Source organism: Vombatus ursinus, unplaced genomic scaffold (assembly GCF_900497805.2).
Source record: "Vombatus ursinus unplaced genomic scaffold, bare-nosed wombat genome assembly UNPS02014460.1, whole genome shotgun sequence".
Lineage (NCBI taxonomy): Eukaryota > Metazoa > Chordata > Mammalia > Diprotodontia > Vombatidae > Vombatus > Vombatus ursinus.
In genome coordinates, this window is record NW_020954238.1 from 816,026 (window position 1) to 826,890 (window position 10,865).

General features: G+C 50.9%; 1 protein-coding gene across 5 annotated transcripts; it reads left to right on the plus strand.

The window, feature by feature from the left end:
- Positions 1-262: 262 nt before the first annotated feature.
- Positions 263-10,865, plus strand: LOC114042457 (immunoglobulin superfamily member 1-like). 5 transcript variants are annotated; one of them, XM_027861144.1, is made up of 15 exons: positions 269-467; positions 924-1,015; positions 2,737-2,828; positions 3,182-3,254; positions 3,512-3,547; positions 3,753-4,028; positions 5,858-6,157; positions 6,484-6,783; positions 7,615-7,914; positions 8,332-8,601; positions 9,023-9,121; positions 9,215-9,245; positions 9,414-9,490; positions 9,618-9,655; positions 10,050-10,865. In XM_027861144.1, exons 4-15 carry the CDS (start codon positions 3,221-3,223, stop codon positions 10,179-10,181), a joined length of 1,893 nt encoding a protein of 630 aa, XP_027716945.1. In that variant the 5' UTR covers positions 269-467; positions 924-1,015; positions 2,737-2,828; positions 3,182-3,220; the 3' UTR covers positions 10,182-10,865. The 5 variants fall into 5 exon arrangements, with proteins under 5 accessions (XP_027716948.1, XP_027716945.1, XP_027716944.1 ...); XM_027861143.1 differs by having other exon boundaries at positions 2,737-2,771; XM_027861146.1 differs by having other exon boundaries at positions 2,737-2,771; positions 9,218-9,245.

A 10,865-nucleotide genomic window follows, 5' to 3' on the forward strand; every position in this document is an offset into this window, starting at 1 on the left:
CAGATACATTGGTTATGTTCCACACTCTCTTTAGTCCCCAGGAGTCCTTGCCTCTAAAACCTCCTTTCTAAAGGTCTTTTCGGATCCTCCTCCAGGTCTCCAGTGAAGCCCTTGAAACCACTAGGTCAGAACAGGGAAGTGAGTGCCCAGTACCCATTTCTGCTGGGCAGACTGAAGGAGATAACAGAGCTAGAAGTTTGGTACAGGATGTGGTGGAAGGAACAGCTGTCCCACAGACATATCTGCAAGTTGGCCAAACCTCAGCCCATCCTTACTCATCAGGAAGTTAAGAAATCAGGACTGTATTTCCATTTTCCCCTATCCTGCAACTTCTCCAAATCCCAGAGTGCATAGCCTCATCTCTGGCCAAAACCTCCTCTACTCCTGTCCCATCCAGGGGTTCTTTTTGTACAAACCTCATTCTGGACAACGCATTCAAAGAGGCACACTTGCTGGAGGAGGTCCAGGTGAGAGGCACAGGCACGGCTTGGCTGAGTGAAGAGAGCAGGGGATGGGAGTAGGGGATTGACACTAATCCTCATTGTAGACAGATCTGTGGGAGGAATTGCGGATGTTTGACTAGACTAAGGTCACTGGGGATGGGTGGGACATGAGGACCACCTTCAAGGGTGAGGGGGGCTGTCAGAGGAAGCCCTAGGGACCAGATTGTTCTGGTAGGCCCCAGATGAGAGAACCAGGACCAAGGTGGGGGAAGTGTAAGGGAGGCAGAATCAGCTGAAGGTGAGGAAGAATCTCCTACCAGTCAGAGTTGTGCAAACATAGATCAGGCTGCCTTGTGTGGTAGTGAGCTCCCTGTCCCTGGAGGTCTTCATAGGGATGGTGGAAAACCACTCTATATTCTGACTGTCAGGAAGGACCAGAGCTCTGCCTCCTCTCTCACTAAACACTGGCTTCTGGTTCAGGAACAATGACCCTTCAATGCCTCCCCCCTGGGAGGACAGAATCAATTCACCAGGAATGAGTCCAAGTATGGAAGTGACCTGACCTGCCTGGGGTGAGTATCTCAAACATTCCTCACCCCTCCACAACAAGCCTGGCCCCAGATCTCCACTGAGCATTGGCTCTCCCTATCCCAATCCATCTTTTACACAGCTGGTAAAGTGATTTTCCAAAAGAACAGGACTGACCATGTCACCCCCTAACTCCATAAACACCATTGGCTCCCTATTACCTTTAGGATAAAATACAGATCTCTGAGTGTGGCCTTTACAACCTGGTCCCAAAGTACCTTTCTTACTTTGTGATGCATAGATCCCCTTTCTGTGCTCTAAGGTCTAGCCAAAGAAGCCCTTTTTCTCACATTGATCTCCATCTACTATGTCCATGCCTTTACAGAGATCATCTCCCATGGCTGTAACGTGCTGCCTCTCAGCTTTGAACTCAAGGGCTCCTCCTCACATGCCACTTGAGACAGAAAGTCTTTCCTGCTAGTGCCTTCCCTCTCATGCCACTTTGCACCTAACCACATGCATGCATTTATTTTATATTGATTCTTTTTAAATTTATTCTGCACAAACATACATGTGTGTATTGTTGTCTCACCTGAGAGAATGGAAGCCCCTTACGAAGTTCTCTGTCTTTGAATCTCCTGCAGTTAGCTTAGAACACAGCCAACATTAAGTGATTAAGAAATAGTCGATGATGTGCCAGTGACCATCTGACCTGCCATCACGCAGGGGTGCTCATCCCCCTTCTCCACCTCTTTTGCAGGGACGATAAACCTGCTTTTTACCACAGTAAAGGGCTGACAATCCCCTGTGCAATGTGTCCACTCAGGATTCTGAGCTGTGGGCTGCCTTCCTGGTACTTAGACTCTCTTCTATCATGCCCATCCATTTCAGCCTCCCTCCCATCAGGGTCCCATCCCACTCTCTTCTGCTCTTGCTTTGTGCCCTCTGGAAGCTCTATTCTATTGCTAACAAATTGTCCTTTGCGTTAGAACTTTGACTTCTGCCCTGAAATTCTTGTGTACGTATTTTGTATTGGCATATACTAACCTATATTCCCCCACCCCCATGGAGTGTAAGCTCTGTGAGGTCCGCAACTGTTTCTTTTTTGTCCTTGCACTCCCAGTACACGGCACAGGGCAAGTCACATAGTAGGAGCTTAATAAATGGTCACTGAATTTGAATTGAGACTTGTCTCATCTGGAGACTGCCTGCCTCATGAGGCTGCTGATGAGGAAAGCATTGAGCAATGATGTACAAGGAAGCATATATGGTCAGCTCTGTTCACACAGAAACCCCTAGGTCAAGGGTCAACTCTGTGGGTAAATGCAGTGCTTGAGTAATTGAGTTCCAATGCTGACACAGAGCAGCAAACACTATAGTTGGCCTTCCCTGGGCTGAACAGCGCTGCCATTGGGGTGACCTAAAGAAGGTGCAATATTGGGGATATTTAAGTGCTTGGAGGGTGGGGGCCTCTTGTCTGCACTGAACTCCCTACAATACATGGTGCCAGCTTCATACCTCACCTAACTTGGAGCCAGGAAGACGTGAATTCGAATCCTGTCTCAGATGCTTACTACCTGTGTGAACCTGTGCAAGTCATTTAACCTCTGTCTGCCTTGGTTTCCTCATCTGTAAAGTGCTAATAATCTTAACAGCTACCTCTCAAGGTTGTTGTGTGGATGCAATGAGACAATCTGTGTTAGGTGCTTGGCAAACGTGAAAGTACTCAATAACACTAGTTATAATTATGTTGTTTGTTTATCAGCATCACTCACGAAAAGAGGGCAAGGGATGAACTCAGTAAGTACACCAAATGTGGAGCAAAGACACAGTGAGTGTCTGGGACTAAGTTTTGAGGTGAGGTGCCATGGGTCCCTTTGGCCTCAGTGTCCAATCTTGGGTTTTTCAAGGTGAGGCTTTCATGGGGGGCCCCCTCTCATTGCCAGGGAAGTCTTGGTATTTTTGGCCCTGGTCCCCTTCAGTGGCCTTCAATACTAACTATCCATCAGAGCCACTGGGCTTTGGCAGGCTGCATTTACCTTAAGACATCATGATCCCCTCCGAGCTAAGCCTTGAAGGACCATGGTCCCTCATTCATCAGTATAAGAGCAGAAGCTGTGGGGCATGGGTTTAGGGAATGTAAGGCAGCTGGGCTGGCCACCACATCCTGGGCCAGCCTCCACTCCACCTACCTTTTCCCCTCTGCACAGTTGAGGCTGGGCAGCCCAGGACAGAGCTGAAGACCCACCATGGGCCCCACAGTCACTTTCCTGATCTCCATTGGTGAGTGTCCAGGGTCAGGCCTGGGGATGGAGAGACATTGTGACAAGGTCCTTGGCTTCTGACTCTGAAGGACAGGGAGGAAGCCTATGGAGGAGACAGAACCTTCTCGGGCAGAGCCGGACCCCAGTGTCTGCCCAAAGGGCTCTTCCTTCATATTCTGAGCAAAGCAGACTGAGAGGTTCAGGGGCTTTGAGAGTTGGGGATGGGGTCAGTGTTGGCTAGAAGGGAGGCATTTATAACCTGAGCTTCTCTTACAGGGCTGTGTCTGGACTGGGCAGTGAGGGCACAGATGGGTAAGGTGTCCCCAACACTCTATTGCCCTTCTCCTTCTCTTTATCCTAATTCAGTTCAGATAGCCATCCCCACAATAATCAGTGAGGGAAAACAGGACATTGGGATGAATGGATGGGGTGACTCAGGGTAGGGGCTCAGGATTCAGAGCTGAAAAAAAAAGGATCAGAGGAATCCCTGGAACTCTGGACTCTGTTTTCTTCTCAGACACCCTTCCACGGCCCACCCTCTGGGCCATCCCAAGTCCTGTGGTCCCCAGGGGAGCAAATGTGACCCTCAGGTGCCAGGGTCACCTGGGGAGTGACAGATTCCAGCTCTGGAAGGATGGAGAGCTCAGAGATGAGAGAAATGCATCCTGGCAGCAGGCAGAGTTCGTGCTCAAGAATGTGGATGACTGGAGAGATGCGAGAAGCTACAGCTGCCGCTCTGGGCAGGGGCCCTGGTGGTCAGAGCTCAGTGAAGCCCTGGCCCTGGTGGTGACAGGTGAGGAGTGCTAGTCTACAACCATCCCTAGTGGGAAGGAGGCCAGTGCTGAGAATGGAGCCTCAGACCCCTCTCTGGAGAGTCACCTACAAGTGGGACAAACCCTCAGGCTTTACTACCTGTCTCCCCTTACCACCACTCATTCCTCCCCAGACTCCAGGAACCCCTGACTTCTCAGTTCACATTTTGGGGTCACAGATAAGGTTGTGAAATCTTTCCCCTCAATAATCTGTGAGGAGGAGAGCACATGCACCACAATTTCCCTTTTAGAGATGGGGAAACTGAGGCCTGGAGAGGATTTAAAGTGAGTTGAGGTTACCTGGTCCTTTAATGTCATGGCCAACATTTGAACCCATGACAGTCACCACCAAATCCAGGGATCTTTCCACATGCGATGACCCAGCCATGAGAGCTGCACTGCTCCTCTCTCTAAAGACACACAGAATTTGGGAGAAAGGGTACATCCTTCTGAGGCTCCCTTTTGCTGAACAAACTTTGTTCAGATTGTTTTTCCTCTTTTAAGAACCAGGCACCAACCTGTCCAGTTGTCTCTATCACTGCTTCCTTCTGCCCTCACTGTGTTCCCATCAGCCTGGCCATATGATTCAATCAGCTTACATCACGTCCCACCATTGGGCCTTTGCTCATGTGGTTCCTCATGCTTGTGATGCTCTTCCCACCTTCATCCATCATTTGCTTCACATTCTTAAAGCCCAGCTCAGATGCTGGCTCTTCCAGGATGCTGATGCTGAATTGAATCCGGTGGCAATGTCCTGATCCTTGACCCTCTCAGCGTGGTGTCTACACCTCTCTCATGTACCCACCCTAGCACTGGTGCCCTTCCCACCATGCCAGGCTGTTGTCCATCTGGCCTCAGACAGAAGGCAGTCTGCTCAAGTGGGAAGGAGCTTGGGATTGGGAGCCTGTGGCAGGGGGTTCAAACACCTGCCCCCCAGGTCCTAGCTGCATGACTGTGGGCAAGTCCCTGACCTTCTATGGACCTCAGTTCCCTCTTCCATGATGTGAAGTTCAAGGGCTGGATTATCTAATGAGGTCATTTGAGGTCAAACCCTTGATCCCTGGGACTGTGAGCTCCGGAAGGCAGTGGGGGCGGTGCCTTCACTAAACCTTCAGGGCTCCTCCATCACTGAGCAGGAGGCATCAAATGGAGGGGGATAAATGAGGGCAGGAAAACTAGACTAAAGACGATTCCTCACAAAGCTTTCAAGGGAGAGCCTCTTGTGCTCCTTTGCCAGCCCTGCCCCCCAGGGACGCACACAGCTCTGCCATGGAATCACCGAGGGGTAGGCAGGGGATAGCAGGACAGAGAACTGGCACCATGTGTCAATGTAGGAGAGTAGGTAAGACCCTGGACCCAATCAGGGTTTCTGTCTAACCCCCCCACCCAGGGGTATATTGGGAGCACAGAGCTTTGAAAACCTCAAAACTTAACAGAAGGGTCTGAATTTGCCAGCGATGGTGCATTACCATCTTGCTTTGGTCCAGCAAGTCCAGGCTGTGGGGCCAGAGCTGGGCCCCTTGGAAGAGGTGACAAGAGGGGTGGGGGGGGCAGGTGACTTCCTCTGCCCAAGTCCCTTCTCCTCCCATCACTCTGTACATTCACAGCCTTCTTGAGCCCAGAACATCTTTATAAGAGTGACCCAGGAGCCAAGTTACCAGCCATGAACAGGCCAACAGGACTAGGCAAAGGGGCCTGACCAAGGACCCTCAACACACCCTCCCCATTCCCAGCTCTATTTCAGAGAATGATTTGAGGGAGTCAAGGGAAGAAATCAGATATCTAACTTTCTTCCTTTCTCTTTTCCAAGGAGCCTTCCCCAAACCCGACATTTCAGCCTCACCCGGATCCATGATATCCCGAGGGACAACAGTGACCATCTCGTGCAAATTTTCATCCCAGGATTACCTTCAGGGCTACAGTTTTGCCCTGCTGGAAGCAAAGAGCTTGGAGCCCTTGCAGCGACAGAGCCCTTCAGGGATCTGGGGTGAATTCCCATTTCCGTCTGTGAGGGCTGAGGACATTGGGAGCTACAGCTGTATTTACTACAAGAAGGCAGCCCCATACAAGGGATCCTATCCCAGCAAGACCCTGGAGCTGACTGTGCTAGGTGACTGGAGATGGGAATCCCTAAATCTCCAAATCCAGCCCCCACATAGGACCCCACAGAGCCATGGGGACAGCACAAAATCCTGGGAATTCTGAACAGATGGTTTGCAGGGAGGCTGGAGGAGACCCTGGGACCCTCTCCTGTTCTACATGGACTCAGCTTTGGGGCCCAGGATAGTGGGGATGTTCCCAGCTCAAGGCAGGCCCCAGATGAGAAAGTGAGAACAGAACTTAAACTTCTGTTGCCTGTCTTACAAAGTAATTAGGGGAGGGGGTCCTTAAAGCGTCATGTAATGCTGACATTTGGGTGTCTCTCCTTCCCCCCAGGACAACTCCCCAGGCCCACTCTGTGGGCCCAACCTGGCCTCATGGTGGCCCCTGGGGCCAACTTCACTCTCTGGTGCTCAAGGCCCAAGCTGTCTTCCCTTGGAGAGGTGACTTTCACTCTGTTGAAGGCTGGGACCCAGGGGCCCTTACAGCAGCAGACCTCAGCAGATCTCTGGACTAGCTTCCTGCTCCCATATGTGAGACCTGAAGACACTGGGAGCTACAGCTGTTCTTACAGGGAAATGAGAGCATCTGCTAGAGGATCAGAGCCCAGTGAGGCCCTGGAGCTGGTGGTACCAGGTGAGGGGTGTGTGTGTGGGCCTCAGAATAACTCTGAGTATGACCCCTCTGCTCTCTGCCCAGACAGAGGTGCCATAGAGACAAGATCTGGTGTCTACACAGCCAGCTCTGCCCTGCGGCCTGGCAGGGCTCCAGGGCCTTAGAAGACATCAGCATTTCCAATCTGGGGAAGAAAGGTGGGGACCGAGTTGGGGGTTGGGAGAAGAGTCACAGAGACCCAGAGCTGAAAGAGGCCTTGGAGGTTCTTGAGGCCAAACCCATTTTTGTTGTTCTTCATTCGTTTCTGACACCTCGTGACCCCATTTGGGGTTTTCTTGGCAAAGACGCTGGAGGAATGTTTTGCCATTTCCTTCCCTAGCTCATTTTACAGAAGAAGAAACTGATACAAACCCTCCCATTACCAATAAGCAAAGCGGGGCTCACAGAGAGAGAAAGACTTGTCCAGGGTCATACAACAAATGAGTGACTGAGCCTGAGCCTTCTCACTCCTGGACCATGATCTGAGCCCTGGTTTTAGGCTGAGCCCTAGGCCTGTCTGTGATAGCCCAGATGAAAAGTGAGGGGCCACAACCTTCCTTCCCATCAGCAATCAGAGGCCTGAGACCACAGTTTGGATGCGCTCCCTCAAATGTGAAAGTCTCTTTAGATTACTGGGTTGCTAGAACATGAAAGGACTGAGAGATCTTCTAGTCTACCCCATCGTTTACGGAGGAGATAACTGAGGCCCAGACAGGGCCAGTGACTGGACCAAGGTCACAGAAGGACTCAGAGACAGAGCAGGGACTTGACCCAGGTGTCCTGACCCCCAGCCCCATGTTCTTCTTCTCACAGGCTCTCTGCCCAAGCCTTCCCTCTCAGCCATCCCAGGCCTTGTGGTGGAGCCCGGGACGCATGTCACTCTCCAGTGCCGGCAGCCCCATCAGTCATCCCTCTGGAGGGCGACATTCACTCTGCTGAAGTTGGGGACCCCCCAGCCCCTGCAGAGCCAGAGCCCAGCTGGGACCTCGGCTGACTTTCCCCTCCTCTCTGTGAGGGCCCAGGATGCTGGCGACTACAGCTGTGTCTACCACAGGAGGATGGCTCCACACCAGGTGTCTGAGCCCAGTGAGGTCCTAGTGATCTGGGTGACAGGTGAGGGTGTCTCCAGTTCCTCAGGGCATTAAATAGAACACGGGGGGTCAGTATTAAGAGACATACTAGGAAAGGCATGTTGTTTGGGGCTCTTTTGAGCATCATGAGGTAGAGGTCGTGGGGTCCATTCCCCATGTATTTGGAGGGTACAGGTAGAAGAATGAACCAGCTCAGGAGCTACTCCAAACTCAAAGGACAAGGACTGATGGGGAAACACTCTACCTGTTTCTTAGTAACCCCACAAAATATCTGAAGTTTAGCATTTATCTCTCTCAAGGGAAGGAGGCTTTGCAAAAAGAATGAACAAAGTGCCAGGAGCTAAGGGCCAGGGGTTCTTCTGGGCTTTCTTTCTCTTGCCTCCCCTACCCCACCGTGGAAGGGAGCTTTAAAGTTTCTGGCCTTTATTTGGGTTTCCAGATGCACTCCCCAAGCCTTCCCTGTCATCCTGGCCTGGCCCGGAGGTGGTCTCAGGGGCCAACGTGACCCTGCTGTGCCGGGGGCCTTCGTGGAGGACTAGATTTATTCTTCACAAGGAGGGGAGCCCGGATACCACTCAAGATGAGGCCCAGTTCTTTCTGACCCATGTCACTTCCAAGCACTCTGGCAGTTACAGCTGTGGATACCAACCCGGTGCCAACGGCAGTCTCTGGACACAACCCAGTGACCCTCTGGAGATTGTAGTGAGAGGTAAGAGGAAGAAACCCACAAGGCCACTTCAGGGTGCCAACAACCACTATATCCCTCAGCCCCTACAAGGAGATGAAACCAAGGCCTGGGCTCTGGGCCAGAGACACAGGTTGAAACAACAGAGACTTTGACACTGTCCTCAATTCCAGGCCATAGGTACCAAGGCTGTGAGCTAGGACACAACTTTCCTCCCATAGTTCCCTATGACCCACATATCTCCGTCCTGGTTTGGGGTTTCTCAAAAGGGATGAGCCTTCTCTGAGAAGTATTTGCGCCAAACGGGGGGATGCTGGGGGTGATGTGATGTGGTGTGACATGATGTGATGTGAGAAAATTCAGGAACAATTATAGGTAAAAGGCGAGAGTCGCCTCAGGAGAGTGATTGTTGAGGAGTCTTCTCTCTCCCCCACGCCTGCTCCAGAGCCCAGTAACACCCTCGTCATCACCCTCAGCTGTCTTGTCTCCCTCCTTCTCTGCCTTCTCCTGCTGGTCTTCTTCTGCCATCGATCCATCCCTCTAAGTGAGTAAGGGGGAGAGAGAGTGAAGTCTCTTGGACTCCTTTGCCTCCTTTGGGCACTTCCCTGATATTATTTCCTTTCCCATGTTCTCTCAGCAGGGGCCTTGCATGGAGACAGCCTTAGGAGGTAAGAAGATTCAGTTCCTACTACAATAGCCAGTCCCCTGTTTCTTCCTTCTGATGTGTCCCTGGCCCCTCTGCACTGGATACAATGCCTGGTGGGGAGAAGATGCTCAAGGAAGCTCCCCAAGTGACCTTCGTCCTCTTGTCCTATGTCCTTCTCCTCTCCCTACAGGTCTTTCTGCTGCTCTTGTCGTCCTCGGAGTGTCTGCCTTCCCCCTCACCCTGAAGCCCCCAGAGATGAGACACTGTGTAAGTTATGTGATTGGGAAGAGGCTGGGGAAAGGCACCATGGTCTGAGGTATCTGAGCTCTCTAAGCAGGAAGGAGGTACTGGTCTTGGGAGCTGGGGGAATAATGGAACCTCTCCTCTACCTCAGATACGGAAGTGGCGAAGGAGACGCCAATGGAACCATCGGTGAGTTAATCCTGTCCTGTTGTCCACCTGGAGGAAGAGCCCGTCTTGTCCTTGACCCCAACCTTTAACCACAAGCTCTGGGTGCAGGGTTGGATCACTTCCTAATCACTTACCTATTCATTCTTCTCCTCCCCCAAGGCAGGGATTGTCAGCTGGGGATCCCTGAACTTGTTGGGGTTATTTTTTAAAATATTTCAATAACTGCACTTCAACATCATCCCTTTCCTTGATAATTCTATGGAGTTCATTTCAAATTAATTAAAGGCATGAGATTGAGAAGGTGTCTGCAGGTTTCACCAGTCAGGCTGTCAAAGCTTTCATGACACACAAAAAGATTAGGAACTCCTATTCCAATATCACTCACTGTTCCCTGACTCTTGTATTTCTCCTTCAGGTCCCTACGGCTGAAGATCCCGAGGGAGTGACCTATGCACATCTGAACATAAGAACCTTGAATAAGAGGCAAGCAGACCCCAAGGAGACACCCACAGAGTCCACAGTCTATGCCAGTGTCTCCTTAGACTGAGACTTTGGCTACTTTTCAAAAGGAAAGTCTCTCCCTTCCTCTTTTCTCCCGCCCATATCTCATCTGTCCACTAGTATATCTTCTTCAAATCCCCACCACTGAAGCAGCATGATGCCTATTGGGGATATCCATTTTGGCCTACAGTTGTACAGACCAAGGGTATCTGTCTATGATGATGAGAAACATACAAGATATATACAGAGTAGATGGGGGGGTGGGTTATAATCTCAGAGAGGAAGTCACTAGCAGTTATGGGGACCAGGAAAAGGTTTCTGCACTAGGTGGGACTAGAGCTGAGTTTTAAAGGAAACTAGGCAAACTAAGAGGCAGATTGGAGGGAGGATCACAGTCCAGGAATGGGGGACAGCCACTACAAAAGTCTGGAGCTAGGAAACTATTTTGTGTAAAGACAAAAAAAAAATCAATCACCCAATGTGGCTGGCTCATGGAGTGAGAGAAAGGAAATGAAGTGTAAGAAGATTGGAAAAGTAGGAAGCCACTCAAGTTTAAACCCTCAAATTAAGAGAGAGAGACAGAGAGACAGAGAGACAGAGAGAGACAGAGAGACAGAGAGAGACAGAGAGAGGAGGGGGGTGGAGAGAGAGAGAGAACGGAGGTTAAGTAAAATGCAACCAGATGGCAGTCATGTCCAAAAATAAATGTTTTTGTTCTTTCTGTCCATTA